Source organism: Oreochromis niloticus, linkage group LG3, assembly GCF_001858045.2.
Source record: "Oreochromis niloticus isolate F11D_XX linkage group LG3, O_niloticus_UMD_NMBU, whole genome shotgun sequence".
NCBI lineage: Eukaryota > Metazoa > Chordata > Actinopteri > Cichliformes > Cichlidae > Oreochromis > Oreochromis niloticus.
In genome coordinates, this window is record NC_031967.2 from 13,276,840 (window position 1) to 13,294,018 (window position 17,179).

A 17,179-nucleotide genomic window follows, 5' to 3' on the forward strand; every position below is an offset into this window, starting at 1 on the left:
TTACTTCACCTTCTTATTCCCCAAAATTTTCTGTCTCTTCTCAGCGTTTTGGCATCCTGTCAAACTTGAGTGCTCCGGTGTGCTCCCGATCTGTCTGTCTCTGACGTACTCTGCTGGCTTATTTTGTGTGTGTGTGTGTGAGAGTATACACCTCCCTCATTACCGCACTGTTTCCGAGACTTTCTCCCTGTTACTGCCTGTAACTCTGTGTGTTTTGTAATGTCCGCGGGTCATCCTGCCCCTCTCACCTTCAGATTTACGATGTGATGAACGCAGTTCGAAGTATCGGCGTCGCCATTAGCAGCAGCTTCTTCTGGCTGTGAAGGAGCAGGAGTAGTGAGTACACCATGAAGTACATAAATCAGTCTTTTAGCTGGTGGGAGTACAGTGCGTCTACACTACTGCTTGTGGTCTGTTTTACTGGGAGTCACACACAGGCACAGGACCACACAAAGAAACTTCACATACATGTGTGCTGAGCATGAGACAGACTAAAAGCCGAATTACACGCCCAGATGTAAAAGTAATGGTTCTGTTTACACGTTTAAAATCTCATTAGGAAGCACCAACGTGGCTGTGCAATAGCTGTAGGATTCGTGTCTGTTCCAGGGCTTCTGCATGTGTGCATCGTGTTTTCTATGCGTGCCCATAAGCAGAGTTGTACCTCAGCGTGGGGCTCCACTGCGTCTCCCTCGTGCTCCCTCACTGGTCCCACCGCCATCTGGTCGAGCGCTTCGGTGTTCCTGTTTCACACAGTCATAACTCACGTAAATCGTTGCTTCTCAGCTTTGTGACAGCAGAGCTGTGATTTACGCCAGCTGATCACAGCGTATCTTTCAGGGGGTCAGGAAAAGGATGTGAGTCAAGTGGGAGGCTAAGTACTGTGATCCGGAACAGGGCCAAAGGTAGGTCAAAGGTCAAATACGTCAAACTCTGTAGGGATATGTGAGCTAATGTATCCGTATTACATATTAACTACATATGCTTGACCCCCAAAGCTGACCGACTCAACAACTCCTGCATCAACACCTTTTACATTTGAAACTATCGGGACTACTTTCAACTTCTGCAACTTTCACAAGTCCTGCGGTGCTTTTTCAAATTTGTAATTCTGCTCTTTGGTGTCATACGATGAATTTGAGACATAACACCAACAAAAATGGAGAATGTAACATCGCATTCGGAGGGGGATGATAAAGTGATCATAATACAGATAAAAATCTAAATAATTTTCAAATAGACAGATGTTAATAAGCGCTGCATTTGCAACGTTTTGTGCAGTTTCATTCAGATTGGCTGACCCGTTAAGGAGGAGATGGGGTAAATGGAGACATATAGAATCTTTTTTATGTTTCCCAAAATGTTTTATGTTTCCTAAATTTTATTTAGTAAATATTCACACAGCCTAACAACATCAGTTCAACTATCTCAACTCTGTAGCTGCTCTCTTATTCACAAGCAGGGGTCAGTACAGCACGTAGATCTACAGACTTGATTTTGTTACAGTAGATGCCTTTCTAGGCCCCAAAGGGATTTGTATCGCATCCTAGGAGCTTTTGCTTGCTAGGTGCAGACATCAACCCCTATACTATGGAGGGATACACCCTCCGCAACATTTCTGATAAGAACTGCACTACATTTGCATTTCTCCCTTTAGCCATAATTCTAGCTTCGTACTATATTTGCAGTCACTGTGTAATTTAATTTGCTTATTTTATATTTTTAACTAACTATTTAAAACACATTTCCTCGCAAATACATTTTTCCATCATGTCTGAATGTAGATATCTGAATTAACAATATAAACTACTATTTTAATTCACATTTGTTTGATAACTTTCATTGTTTTTTTGTTTTTATTAATAATTCTAGCTAAGTATAGCTCATATTTTTAGCTGGCAAGCTTAGACTGTCTATGCCCATATTACTAGCTAACAGTGTGACGTATTAGCCATGCTTTGAGCAAGCTATTTTGCACATTTTACACTTTTTGACTCTTAAATATTAAATTAAAATATAGTTTATGAATTTACTTTGGATGTCTTTTATTTCTATTTGTCAATCACTAACGTTCAACTTTTCCTCTTTATCTCTTTAGGCAACTAAATGAAATAAATATCTAAATAAATATCATCTGTATGCTGTAGAAATGTTGTATATTTTAGTGAGTGTACCACTAAATCTGAAAACCTTCACAATCATCAGCCAAGCGCCAGCTGGTGTGATAGGTTTAATATAATTTTTATTAATATTTATTGATTAAAAAATATTTCAAGATAAACTATACTTTATGAATGCATGTATAAGTTTGGTATGTGAGAGACTATGTTACTAAGCATTACAGCACAGAGGCCTCCTTCTGTTGAATGACAATAGCTCCATCTATTGACTCTTCACTAACATTACAATAACCTTTCTGAGACTCAATAACAGCATGCATGTTTTCACAGAAGCTTTAATAGTGATGAAAATAACTGTTGATACCTGACAAAGATGATTTTGACATTGGATGGAGCGCTCTTGATGATGGAGGATGCGTTCTGATGACTGTGGCCGTACAGAACTTGTCCGTTGATCTGTAACACAACATAAAGTTTACTGCTCAGAAAAGCATTTACAGAATTTGAGACATTTTTTTTTTAAAAAGCAAATGAACAGTGAAACTATTTTTATACACATCTCACCTCCAGCAGCTCATCCCCAACAACCATACGTCCGTCCCTGCCGGCCGCCCCGCTGGGGTCTATTCCCACCACGAAGACGCTCATGCGTGAGCGGTCCCTGTTCCCTGCCAGGCTGAGGCCCAGGCCTGTTTTGCCTTTCTCCAGCTCAATCATGTGGAGGACACCTGGGAGGCTGCCATAACGCTGGATTATGTTCTCTGAAAGAGGCAGGCGAAGTCGCGGCAGACAGATGTAAGCTGACAATACGAGTAAAATAGTGCCAGACTGTTCTCGAGCCCTATCGCTCCATGTAACGTTTCCCGAAAGAGGAGCGGATATTTGAAATGTGTAAAATGCAGAGGAACCAAAAGTAAAAGGTAGAAGTTTGTCAGCAGAATTTTCTATTTCAGCTTCACCCTCTCCCATTTTTCTCTCAATCTTGGCTCTTTTGTTCTCGTTCCAGTCTCTTTTCTTTGTCTCTCCACCTCTCCTGTCTCTGGTGTGTTAGATAGCCACTGTTCAGACCAGTGGGCTCCTGTTGTTCTGGGCTCCCTGCCACTGTTGAACCATCAGTCCTGTACTAATCTCCACAACTCACCTCCCCGGGCTCAACCTCATCAATCTTATTCCCGCAGGATGGGCTCTGTCTATCTCGCTCTCTCACACACACACACACACACACACACACACACACACACACACACACAAACGCACACAAGGGCACATATACACATATACTCCACAATCCCAGGTGTTTGGAGGCTGTTCTTTATGCTGATTGCTCGCTATCTTTCTCTCTGGAGCAGCAAGTTCATCCTACAGTTGACATCAGAGTGTCTGCAGGATGATAATGGCCTAATTGGGACACTGAGTCCTTCAGGTTTTTGCTGAGGCACAGTCAGCTCAAGCATGTGAATCAGTGCACGTTTATGCCATGCAGGAGAATTTATGGGCAGACATGTAACTTGGAGGACCTCTTGTGGCCATTTGCCTTTACTACACAGTGTAGTATGTAAGCATATATTTTCTCTTCCTCCCACTTTAACTGGGTTAAAATATTCCTGCTATATGTGATGCAGGATTACATTTACATCAAACATTTACAACCTTGTGACATTTAAACACCCAATTGCAAAAAACACAATAAAAACCACTTTTATTTAAGACAAACTAAACTCACTCCAATTATATCCGTACTCGTCCTCCGGCTCCTCGCCCTCCTCCTTTTTCTCCTGAGCAGTCTCAGCAGGACTGCCAGGAATCTCTGTCAGCGTGTCTGTATCAGTCTCTCCCACATGAGGCACCACTGGCAGGGGGAGGACAGCGCTGGTGGGAGATGCCTTTGCCGCTTCACGCTTCGCCAGCTGTCGCGCCACAGATGGAGGCAGAAAACAGTTGATGAGTGAAAGGTAAAGAAGATAAAGAAGGTTTCATCTCTCCATTAATGTTTAAATCAATTGGCTGTCAGGTTCACAGCGAGAGGAAGGCGCACGAGAGACGCCGATGCAATCAACAAGAAGCCATATGCTTGGTTTCCTTTTACATGTGCGTTAGATGGAAGTTATTGATGCTACGAGCTCTGATCACAACTGGGATAGCAACACTACTCCAGCTCGCACCAAAATGTGTATTTTTGCTACTTTTTCTTTTTCACTTAATGAACAGCAGAGATCAAAATTAGAGAACACCTTACATTCCTAAATTTCCTGTATTTAAGTCACTGCTTCTTCTAATAAACGTAACAAAATCCATGAACAAGAGAGATGGAGTTAAACTGTAATTTACCGGGAAATTTTAGGACTGTTGCTGACTGTAGCAGGACAAACACAAACAGTGGTTACAGCTTTCAAAATTCAGAATCCATACAGGATTTTTACTTCAGCACCAATATTCAGCGATCTAAAAATCACATACATCGTCCGATTTTTTTTTCTTCAGACACACAAAATATAAACAAATTTCCCAAACATTATTTACATTTAGTTATTAGTGAGTCCTGGCTGTGAGATTATGACAGGGCACTGTCATAAGAATCGTTTTATTGTTAACAGTTTCATGTTGCCAACACAGAGGCTGCAGAGTGCCCTCTGGTGGACAAACTATATAACATCACCACTCTTGTTCACCCATCTCTTGTTTCGTTTTTACATTTTCTTTTATCAGCTGTTATAAATGCCGATACCAATATACTGGCAAATAGCTAATATTGGCTAATACGCTGCGCCAGTATACCAGCAGGTCTCTTGTAGGGGCCCTTTTCTCTAAACGACTGTAACACAACTAACTAACACAACACAACGATTGTTATCAGTTTCCCACACTGCTCTGGTTTGATCTTGGTCTCGTCCACAGTTTAGCCACTGCTGTGACTTTCATAGCCACAGCTAGGTTCAGGATCAGGATTCTGGGCTAGCCATCATGCATTATTTTAATGCTCTCACATTCAACAAGTGCTTCTGTTTCACAGGGTGACAAGAGGCACCGCCCTCCATAGAAAGTCTTGGCTGACTCTGTTGGCGTAGAAGCTTCTCACAGACATTACTGTTGACACTAAAGTGTAAAACAAACCCAACTTCTGCTCCAAACCATGAAGCCCCGTCCTCCAAACTGACTCCCCCCTGCTCCCGTTTGACCCCGAACATAAAACCTCACGTCGAAACTGAACCTTGCTGTCATCACTACAGTTCTTCTTCACCGTCCATGTGATGTGTCCCTCATTGGCCTTGTGATTATTTCTCCTGATGATGGGCTTGTTCGCTGCACACTAATTGTTTTTAAGTGGACGACTGGTGTTACAGTAAATTTTGATCTCTACTATATAATTATTAATTGAATGATCATCTCCAAATTTCAAATATTCACCCATCAGTAATTCATAAGCGCACTTACCTGAAAAAACTCTGACCTCTGATCACTTCATTCATTGTTGATCTTAAATATAATGCTCAAAACTCAAAATCATCCATTTAAAACCAGAGTTTTGATTCTGTTACGCTTCCGAAAATGGACTAAAAGCAAAAAGGCAAAAACTAAAGTAAAGGAAGAAAGATGTTCCGATTGCACAAAAGGAAACACACACACAGGAAGTCAGACGGTGGAGGTGTTAGGCCACGCATATGCATGTACAGCACGTCAGGACATCTCCAATTCATGGGCTGCCGTGTGACACGCTGACATATTCGTGCAAGCATACACGGAAATGGAAGGTGGAAAGCACAACACAGAGACCCACGAACCTTAAACGGGGTAGGAGTGAAAGGGTTAGTTGGGGAGAGGCGGAGGAAAAGTCTACTGTGACTGTCACCCTCCTACGGAGAAGACAAAAAGGGCAACTTTAGCAGACAGCATCGTTCTGACAGATCAAGTCAAAGGCGTGTGCCAGCGTTGCGGCCGACAACATATCTTGAGTTTACGGTGAAACTTTGTTTGTTTTTTTTACTGAATCTATTTTAACGCCGTGAGCGACACCTACTGAAATCTGACAACAAACACAACAACACTGATAGGCGATCTGCGTGCTCGGTAATTAGAAGTACCAACCTTGTCCTTGTTGTCCCTTGTTGCGGCTGCAGCAGCTCTCTCCTCACTCGAGTCTGTTATCGATGACTGTTGCATTTAAGACAGACATGAAGGTAAATCACTCTACTCTGCACCAGATAGCAACAACAAAAAAAGGACTTTGAAATTAATTTACGTCACGTATGGAGAGCAAATTCATAACATCCACTTCAATGTCACCAGATAGTGAAAGATACTGTATCACAGTGCGGTGCGACGCACGGGCAGTAATCCCATAAATATTAATGGGTCCACGCTAAGTCTTAAGTGTTCGGAATGACTAAAGCCGTGCTCGGTATGCTGTGTTATGATAAACCATCTGTTTTGGAAATCCGCATTTCTCAAATAAAGGCAAAACTTTCACTGCTTCTGCTAACTTGAAGCTTGGCAAAGCCAAGAACTGAAAGCACACAAACACTCGGACATGCCAAAGCACTGATGTGTCGAGTGAGGAAAGCGTGCCCAGTACCACACGCCCGTCCAAGCTTGACGATTTCTTGAATGATCAAGCTTGAAATGTGTTCTTCTTTGTTTGCCAGAAACTTGCAGTTTATAATTCTTCACACAACAGTATTTGTGTTGACTGCCGACCGTCTAATCAAGTTGTCTTTCTTACATTGGCAATGAGGCACTCGGGACAATTGGAAAAAATTGCCTTTCAAAGCTGACGACAGGAGAAAAATTAAAAAGAAAAGGAGAAGAAGAAAAAAAGCACTTACAGTAAAAGCCTCAACTATCATTTTCACTTTCTGCGGGTGCAACAGATGGGAAAGAAAGCAAAGTTACAGAGACAGAAAATGAATATAAACACGTGTTATCAGAGGCAGATTTAAAAACAGGCATCGTGCACAGGTTGGAAAATAGTCTCCGTGTCGAACAGGTCCGATCTTCACGAGACAAAGTTGCACACAGGTCCAAACGAAAGACACGCCCACACAAACGCGAGGAGATGCAGCAGACGCGGGCTGGGTTTCTAACCTGAGGCTGGGAGGTTTGACTAGTGCAGCGAAGGCTCGACCCGCTGTGGCTATTTAACTGAAGGAAGGGCAGGGGCGGCTTCTAAAAGCAACACAAGACCGACAAGCTGACAACATGACAAACATTAGAGATGATGTCTGAGCCTTTCTGACAAAATTCAATCAAAGGTAATCGAGGAGACAGAGAGAGATTGAAATCATTAACGTTTAACTGACGGTTTCCTTGAAGACGGATATTTCCTTCACGTGGAGGAACTGAAGAAAGCCTCTCGCTCTCTGAAAGCGTTAATGTTTCAAAGACTCCTCCGGGCTACCTTGAGATTATTCATTGCTTACAACAGAGTGATTTGAAACTTCAAGGGAAACAGCACAGATGTAGTTACTGTGCTCTCTTAGGTGGCCCTCTGTGGCTGCATTTTAAAACAGCTACTACTGCTCTGACTCCACTGCTCAGATATATCATCCATTAAAAAAGGTATTTATCTCATGATTCGGTTTATTGTCGTGGATTTCACTTTAGCCGCTCAGCGCTGACCCCAGTGACTCTGGAGTGAATTAGAAGAACGTGTTCCTGCAGCCGCAGAGCCACAATTAATGCCCTTGTTATTTTCTCTTATACTTTCAGGGTTGCCAACTTAAATCCCCTGGAAAAATCACATTTTTTAAATATATACAGACTTTCACCCATCATAACTCAAATCCACATATATTACCATCCGCGAGGTCGATTTAAACAGATTCTCCAGCAAGTTTGACTAACGAGCCTCGCTAATAATGTCTCCTTGTATCACTGGATGTATTCCTGAACGCATTAACAGCAATGGCGACAACTTAATTATTCATCAGCTAGTTTATATTTAAGGGCATTTCTGAGGAAAAAAATATATACACAGTTGCAACCTTTTCAATGATTAAACTAATAAGAAAACGAAAAAGCAACTGGATGAAAAACTAAAATGTTATTATGCCTTAATTATGCCCTCTGCTTTTTACATGCAGACTTTTTTTGGTCTAGGTTTTATGTGTTTTTAGCATAGACTGTATACAAAAAATGGAGGCAGCCTAATGTATTCTTTTTAATGGCCAACAGGGGGCGACATCTCTGGTTATCGAAAGCAGTCCAGTTGTTTCGAAGTCTATGATGAAATGACCTCCCTGTGCATTGGATTTAATAGTGCAGTACCTATTTTACTGATGGGTTTATACTTAATTGCTAGCGTCAGTTCTTTCTTAATACAGCACAATGTTGGCCCATTTAGAGTAAAATATACAGATATATGGGTGTGGTAATATATCCTCATTTCTTAAATGCATATCACCCCGATTTTAAAAAAGAAATGGCCAAAGAGGAGTAAAACTCCTTAACTCGAGGGCGCAAAACAAGACAAAACTAAGAAGGCGGTGGCTGACGTTCGTCTATCATTATGCCCTACAATACAGCACAAAAGATTTTTCTGCTGATATAAAGATAAAAAGTGCCAGCTGTGCTATTCTCACAAAAAGCTGGCAACCCTGATATTGTAGAGTTGATAATGACCATCTTTATATGAGGTATCAATTAAATTTTAATAAGCCCCGTGGTTAGAATCTAGTGTGCATGTGCAATAAATGTTACCAAAGCTCACCTTCAGCACAGATGTGTCTAAAATAGTGGCCACATTGATTTTAGCGCTTGATGACTATTTGGTTAAAAGCAGCATTTGGGGTCGCTGACATTAAACAAATGATTCAGTTCTTTTTCTCCTGGAGGGAATTTAGAATTCTGCTTTATTTCCATTAATGCGCACATCATGTTTATTTCAAAGTCAAAGACGGACATAAAAAGAAAGACTCAGCCACCAGTCTGAGAGACAAAGGGAAAGAGTAGGGAGTGCAGATAAAGTGTGATGGATAGCTTAAGCAATAAAAATGAGGGAGACAAAAAGAGAAAGACAGATTACCTGACATGTGCGAGGTGGCATGTGTGTGAAAGCGGTGGTGTGTTTCTTTACTGCGGGCGATGAAGCTGGGCTATAAACTGACTCAGGCTGAGAACGCCATGTAGAGGAACAGAGATGTAGGTTGAGGCAGCTCATAATGTAGTAACTACTTAAAACGGTTCTGAGTACTTTAAAGAACTAGTTTGGCATACAGTACTGTGTAAATGTCTTCAGTCACCCCGATTTTGCTAGGAAAATGGAAAATGAGTAAACAGAGTTAATCATTTCCTGCAGTAATCTTCAGGAATAGTTCTCCAGGCTTCTTGAATGACATTCAAAGCTCTTCTTTGGATGTTTCGGGCTGTTCTGTTCTCTGTCAAGATGATCCCACACTGCTTCAATAATGTTGAGGTCTGAGCTCTGGGGAGGCCAATTCATGACTGATAGTCTTTCATTGTGTGTTTCTCCATCCAGGTATGCTTTTACTGCGTTGGCAGTGTGTCTGGAATCATTGTCTTGTTGAAAAATGAAGCTGTTCTCAGGCAGACACTTTCCAGATGGCATTGCATGGTGGATCAAAATCTGATGGTACTTTTTCTGCAGTCATAATTCCATCAGTTTTGTCAAGATCCCAACACCACTGACTGAAATTTATCCCGAAGCCGTGACAGAATCTCCACTGTGTGTTTTACAGATGCCTGTAGATACTGTTGTCCTTCTCTCCTGACCTCCTCCATACATATTAAAGATGATTTGTACTGAGAACTTCAAATTTGCGTCATATCTCCATGACCCTGTTGCCACTGACTGTGTAATTTGGCATTACACTCAGCCTTTTCTCCCGGTTTCCCTTGGATTATTGACAGCCACCCCTCTACTGACACCATTTCTGATGAGGCATCAGTGAACAGTAGATGGATCAAGTGAATGGTCAGATGCATCTCTCAGGTTTTTTCCTAATTTTTTCCCATATCTTAAAAGCTTGACTTTCAGACACTGTTCATCTGCTGCAGGTAGTTTTGTCCTTATATTTCTTTAGTCCTTCACTTTTCAAGTTTCCTAAAAAATTTTAAGGACAAACTGCACATCAAGCTGAGATATGCCAAGATTTCAGTTAATATCTCGTTGGGTATCAAAAGACCCAAAAATACTATTTGATGCTTTTGGCATTTTTTGTTAAAAGTTGATGTGTGACAAACTGCTTGTAACAACGTGTGTAAAGATACAATTTATATTTGTATTTGCTAGGTTGTCTGTTACATGTAGATACAACATCAGTTCTTCCCTTTAGTTACTTTGTGTTTAATTTTTTAATGATTCATAGGTCAACGTTAAGTCGCTTAACACATAAAAGTCTGAAGCTTCAAAAAGTCAGTTTTTTGAGTCTTTAATAAAGAAAGCTCAAGACTTTTGCACAGTACTGTAACTTTGATCAAATAAGACTAAAATTACGTGTCTCTTTTTTATTGTATTGTTTTGAAGTTACATTCAGCTACCCAAATCAAAATTCCGCTAATGTTTTTGTTAGCCTAGTTCGTGCTAGTATCAAGTGCACAGTGTATTTCAGTATTCTTTAGCTAACAACCATTACAGTTAGCTAGCTTTTAACCAACTAAACGCTCAAAGGTTTATTCTAAACAGTGTCAACTTTTTAGATAACTTTAGTAACTGTTGAGCTAACTGCTAAAAAAATATCAAAAATAATAAGACAACAAGACCGAGAACCTCTTACCCCAAAATACTACATGTTACTGTTTGGAAAACCAAAAGAATAAATCGAATGATGCTACAAATCTACGCAGAGCTCAGGGGAATTGCAAAGTCAGGTTCGGTCAAGTGTAAGTGGGTACATCACTAAAAGTAGCCCTTATACTATTGTTCCAAAAACACTGATCATAGCAGCTTTAATATAATTCTTGCCCTCCTTGTGTCCTTCCCCTGTTTTACATAAGATTATGGTTTGTTGTATGCTTAATGAGTAACCAGAATGTTTAGGAAAGCATGAGAGACTATCTCCTAATGTGTGAAAAGTGATGAAAGCAGGGAGATCTGACACTGGAGCCACGCCAGTAGCAGCCTCAGCAGGAAACGATTTAGTCATGCTTTAAAGGCCTGAGGGCACTTTCAAGCAACAAACGGTGTTGTTGATACGCTGTTTTTCAGCGCTGCTCTTAAAGGTTAAAACACGCTAATACATTTAATATGCCAGGCAGGGTTTGTTGTCGCTCCATAAAAGAGTTCACATTTACTTTCAACGTACAGACAACCCAGGACAATAAATGGGTCGTATACGGTACCTATTAGCTTTTTGAAAGTGCCCTAAACGGCCTGTGCCGAAACACAAAAGTTTTACACGAGGTGACAAAAAAGAAGCTGCAGAGTGAGGATATTGTGACCTTTACATTATGAGGTAGTTACTGGGAATCAGACGCTAATATAGACTTACCCTGGGCCTCTGGATAATACTCTGGACCAGGAAGGAGACAGGGTTCCCTGCTCTCCGTATGGCCTCCACCGCCTCTTCGTGACTAGCATCTCTTAGGTTTACTCCGTCCACCTGAAGAAAGCATCAAGAAAAAGACTCATCTTAAACCAGTTTCTTTTGTGTAGCCATTTATTTCAAACATATGAGCATTTTAGTCCAAATGAATAAATTATATCGATTGTTCTGTGACACAAAAAGTCCCTTTACCTCTACAATTCGATCCCCAGTCTTCAGAGTCCCGTTCTGTCCAGCAGGACTGTCCTCCAGGATGTGCTTGATAAAAATGCCCCTCATCACCTCTCCGGTGCTCAGCCGGCTGCCCATCCCTCGGCCGCCGACGATACTGATCCCCAGGGACTTGCCCGGCTCTCGGAAAAGCTCCACTCTGAGGAAGGTACCAATAAGGGATTGAAAGAGTTTTCACTTTAAACCTTGTGACATTTGATACGTGTACAAAATTTCATCAAAAGGTCAGGTACACATGTGTATGTGTCTGTGTTCACACACTTCCTCGGTTGGTTCCAGATGTTATAAGATGCGCTTTCTTCTCCTTCTCCGTCTTCGCGCTCGGGGAGGTTAGGAATTTCTCTAAAAATATAAAAGAGGCTCCACATATAAACATTTGTCTGTTCACCTTTAGGTTTGCCTGCAAATTGCATAACAAGTACCGCTGTGGCACGGGGACGTACTTCAGCGCTGGAGCTGCCACCGGTACTGGAGCTGCGTCAGTGAAGACGTCGTCTTTAGGCTGCTCCAGGCTGGCCTTGTACTCCTCCAGATACTCAGCTGGGACATATGTAATGCTGAACCCCCCCCACACACACACACATAAACATAAGCACACACACACACACATAAATGAGTGGATATTCACAAACTACACAACAACCTGGCATCCATATTTATAAACTCTATTACTCACCGTTATTGGCAATTATGCCCCCATTCATTGCAAAAGCACAAAGTAATTTACCAAAAATAGAGGAGAACACGCAGTCAAGTGCAAACTGGAACCAAATCCTTACAGCTACCCCCCGCCGCCACCTTTTCATTAAACAAAACAGCTACTTTTACACCTGCTCATTTACATTTAGAAGCCGTTGTCCCTGCGTTAGATTTAAGTTCACGAACAAGACTGCAGCAAAACTGACCTCAGTCTATTTGCAACAAACCTCCCTGTGACGAGGTTGAGACGCTTTCGAATTACACACATGACTATTAAAAAAGAAAAGAAAAAGTCCTGCATCACCTACTGTGTGACCGACGTGGAACAAATTTGATGGCTCTATTATTAACACAAACAAACTCCCTTTAGGAAATGAAACAAAAGAAAGCTGACAAACTGACGTTTCACAACAATTCAGAGTGAGGCTGATTCTCGGGGGCGCATTAGCACATCTGAGTGAAGCTAACAGATCTTCAGCAGATGGGTTGATTTTAATTTGTGTGTGTGTGGTTTTTTAAAAAAAATACATGATGGCATACAGACAGAGAGGAAAATGAATGAAATAATGAAACGGATGAGTCAGTTCATTAAGAACATCACAACAGGCGGTGAGAGACGTGGCAGAGCTTATAAAGGAATGATGAGTGGAGGGGGGAAACAGGAAAAACAGTGCGTTATGGTGGCTTTAAACATGTTAGTCACAATGGAAGAAAGAAGAAGACGTGCAGCAGGCTAGGTGCAAAAAAAAAAGTGGTAGTCAATCAAGATTTATCCAGATCTGTTGTCACGGGAATAAAAATTAAAACATTTGTTAAAGCTGGTGCGCAGCTTCACAGTATTATTATTTAAATGCTACTCGGTGTATCTGACAGACATTAAAAACAGCATCTTTAGCAACTATAGTCATATTTCGCTGTTGCTGTCGTTTTGGCACTCTGCTGTAAGTAACTGTCTGGATAAAACTCTAATAGACTGTAATGAAGGTCGGCAGCAGATGGAAAGAAAGAGAGGAAGGAAACCGAAATCGCAGCTTTTTGCTTGTTTGTTGTTGTTGTTGTTGTTGTTGCAGAAAGACCGACAGCATGGAAGTTAGTCATACTCACACATAAAATGGGCACAGATCGTCCTCGGGTGCACAAGCAGATCTAGAATGTGAAGAGTTGGCTTTTTTATGCACCGAAGCTAACAAACTGCCAAGTTTAGTTCAGCAAGCAGAACTTGTCAAATACAACATTCGATTTACCTGTAAGGCAAGTCCTTCACAGGGCAGGGTGTCAGGCCAACAGTGTAACTTTAGTAGTGCTCATTTCTTTTAAAAAAAAATCTGCCAGTAACTACTGAGCCTGGCATCCCTGCTGTATTCTGCATTTATAGGCTCATTTAAATGGACTCTCTACCACACGGCTTACAGAGAAATGGCTGAGAGGAGCTAATAATCATTTCATGCACTCTGTAAAGCCAGACATTACTAATTATGTGCATATGGGCTATATGAAAACTAACCGCTTGAATTTGGTACAGGCATAAGCGTCACATTTAAGTCAAATGGATTACTGCAAATCGCAATCTGTTATTTTTGGCCACAATAATGGTCTCATTGAAATCATAATGCATGCTATTGTATTGGGTAAAAGTGTATATAGATTATAGCCTTTACCCCATATCTGGCCCAATGAGAGAGTGCCTCCTGAGCATGGCGCGGGCCTGGGCGTTGGTCAGGTTGGCAGTGGGCTCTCCGTTGATAGCCAGGATGAGATCGCCAACCCCGAGACGTCCATCCCGGCTAATGGATCCTCCGTGGATTATGCTGCGGATCAACATCCCCAAACCGTCTTTCAAGGCGCTCACTGTCATCCCTTTGAAGAAGATGGGCAATTGTTTGGTGGGAATTACTATTAAAGGAGACCTACTATGCTAAGTTACAATGGTGCATGCTCTTATTGAAATTGGCCCAAGTTTTCCCAATAATGAAAACTCACAAACCACTTTATTAGGTACACTTTTTCAACCATGTGTTGACACAGTCTTGTGTAGCGCTTTTCGGCTCAAGGACTCAAAGAACTTCATACTACAAGAATCTACACACCTCATATCTTGCCCAAGGGTACTTGGTGGTTCCAAGCTGGGCTCAAACCACCAACCGTCTAACTAGCAGCCAACCCAATAGCCAATCACAGTGGAGCAACAGATTTGATTTAAGTGATTTAAGTGACTTCAGTATTTCAGAAACTGTTGATCTGCTGGGGAATTTCCCACACAACCATCTTTAACAAGAGAAAATATCCAAAGAAAATGCCTTGTTGATGTCAGAGGTCAGAGGAGAATGGCCAGATGGCTTTGAGCTGAAGGCAACAGTAACTCAAACTACCACTCATCATAACCAAGACCAACAGCACATCGGACCTTGAGGCAGAAGACCACACCATTAGCTGCCACTCCTGTTAGCTAACAAAAGGAAACTGAGGCTACAGTTCACACCAGCTCACCAAAATTGTAATTAAAGATTGGAAAAATGTTGCCTGGTCACAGGAGTCTCAATTTTTGCTGCGGCATTCGGATGGTAGGGTCACAGTTTAGTATAAAGAACATGAACGCATGGATGCATGTTGCCTTGTATCAGCCTTTTTTGTGGTTTAATGGTGTGGGGATATTTTCTTGGCACACTCTGGGCCATTTTTACAGTTTGTGTTTCGAGACACTTGGTTTTTATACTGCTTCTACTCTTGGCTCTGTAAAACATCAGTGAGAGCAAATATCCCAAAATATATTTAACTCAGGAACACAGTTAGACTCTATATATTTGATTCTCTTCTACAAGAAAATCCATTCATCCTAGAAACTGTCAACATGTTGATAAATTTAATTTTCACATCTGTCTCAATGGAGTGTGACATAATATCTCTGGAGGCTTGTCTTCATCTGCACATACTGTCCATCATTCTCTTTATCCAGATGGGAGACACTCCGGCTAAAGCCTTCGACTACATTTTAAACTCCCTTTTGCAACAGCTTGGTGTGTGAGAGTTCATTCACAAACTGTTTAAAAATAAGATTAGTGTGCTCTATTTAAGAATGAATTTGGTCTAAGTAAGCTGCAAATTGAGAGCAAAATATGCCGAATATTCCAATTCTCCACCCAATAAAAACCTTGAAAGAGCACAAACGAGCAAAATAAGAGATGATTTTCATTGAGGAATTGAAGATTTTAAACTGTAACTTCATAACACCTATTTGTTTTAGAAGTTCACACTTAATATTCTTGGAGCCAGTAGCAGCCCCTTGGGCAGGTTTTGAAATGCAAATAATGAGTATGACGATGGGATTAGACTTTCTGAGTGGAAAACAGTCAAAAATTGCTTCTATCATTTTTCCATAAAACTGGATTTAGAAAACAGGAGATAAAAGTAAAGACCAAATGCACCTTTCAATCCTGAAACCTCATTAACACTTCTGTGGAAAATGAGGAGAAAACAAATAAAAAGAACAAATTAAAGATTGTAAAGAAATGAGCACAAACCCAGGCTGGAGTTGCCCTTGACGACTGTGATAGTCCTTTCAAAATTGCTCCCTGAGGTCAGCGTTGCTTTGTCTCCGTCTTCTGCCGATTCTTTCGCACCAGCCTCCTCGTCCTTTAAGGTGATAATTCAGCACACTTAGTCATGACAGTAAATAAATATATAAGGCCGGATTCCAAAACAAAGCAGGGTCTCTGGAGAAAAAGGCAGCAATTTGACTGTGAAAATCATTTTAAACAAATCAGCTTAGAACCTTTTTTATCTCGCGTTTGAAGGCAGCCTCTGAGTGAAGAGACTTTAAAAAAGAAATGATGAGGGAGGATTATTTCCTCGCTGTTATAACGCACCTTGTCACATGTGCACAGCATAGAATATCCATTCTAATCTTATCTCCTGATCTTATCACGAGCGAAATCACAAAGACGCACTGTTTGTATTTAGACTTGTTAAATTTTTACCTTCATCAAAACTCTTATGTCTCCAATCTCTCCAAAAGAGATAGCAGGCTCCTTCTGATAGTTAAGGCTCTCCACAGGTTCCTCCAGCACATTTGATCTGCTCCCAATTTCAGCAAACGGGCTGTATGAATTTGTGCCGTCCGCTGGTTCTTCTTTGCTCGGGAGCTGTCCCAGGTACTGCTCGGAGCTGCTCAGAATGGCATTAAAAGCCGAGATGTGGCTGGTCAGACTCGGAGGAGCGTAAGAGGCCGACTCCTCCGGAGAGAAGACTTGAGTGTTGTCTGCAAAGCAGGGATGCTCCTCCAGCAAGTTCAGTCGGGCTGTAAGCTGGGGTAAAACAAAGTAGAGCAGATTGAGTGAACATTCCCACTCTGTTAGTTAGACAACTGCCCAACAGGGAGAATTCATCTCCCTCCATCGCTGCCGTGCCCTCCTTGTAATGAGCCACAGAAAAGCCATCGGAGGCCAGTAGAAAGTGGCATAAATTACTGAAGATCTTGAGAGCCGAGTGCATTATGCAGTTTTATTATAACAGCGTTTAAGACTTTATTAGAACCAGACTGAATAGTAATGGTTCTCAGCAAAAAATCCTTCTGGGAGTCTGAACAGAAGTTAAAAAAAATGCAAATGTGCAGATATATAAAACATGAGAGTCTCA

General features: G+C 41.4%; 1 protein-coding gene across 9 annotated transcripts in view; it reads right to left on the bottom strand.

Moving 5' to 3' along the window:
• The window catches only part of mpdz (multiple PDZ domain crumbs cell polarity complex component), a 51,035-nt gene that overhangs the window by 7,648 nt on the left and 26,208 nt on the right, over positions 1–17,179 (bottom strand). For 4 of the 9 annotated variants that reach the window (XM_025906180.1, XM_025906181.1, XM_025906184.1 and 1 more), the window contains 16 exons: positions 16,522–16,848; positions 16,066–16,177; positions 14,206–14,404; positions 13,652–13,693; positions 12,292–12,405; positions 12,110–12,190; positions 11,810–11,987; positions 11,564–11,674; positions 6,941–6,970; positions 6,204–6,269; positions 5,900–5,971; positions 3,844–4,027; positions 2,685–2,881; positions 2,485–2,576; positions 665–743; positions 249–317 (listed from right to left, as the gene is read on the bottom strand). In XM_025906180.1, the coding sequence (XP_025761965.1) occupies positions 249–317; positions 665–743; positions 2,485–2,576; positions 2,685–2,881; positions 3,844–4,027; positions 5,900–5,971; positions 6,204–6,269; positions 6,941–6,970; positions 11,564–11,674; positions 11,810–11,987; positions 12,110–12,190; positions 12,292–12,405; positions 13,652–13,693; positions 14,206–14,404; positions 16,066–16,177; positions 16,522–16,848 (1,953 nt within the window). The remainder of the gene's footprint in view (positions 1–248; positions 318–664; positions 744–2,484; positions 2,577–2,684; positions 2,882–3,843; positions 4,028–5,899; positions 5,972–6,203; positions 6,270–6,940; positions 6,971–11,563; positions 11,675–11,809; positions 11,988–12,109; positions 12,191–12,291; positions 12,406–13,651; positions 13,694–14,205; positions 14,405–16,065; positions 16,178–16,521; positions 16,849–17,179) is intronic. The other 5 variants (XM_025906182.1, XM_025906186.1, XM_005468228.4 and 2 more) reach the window with 4 other exon arrangements.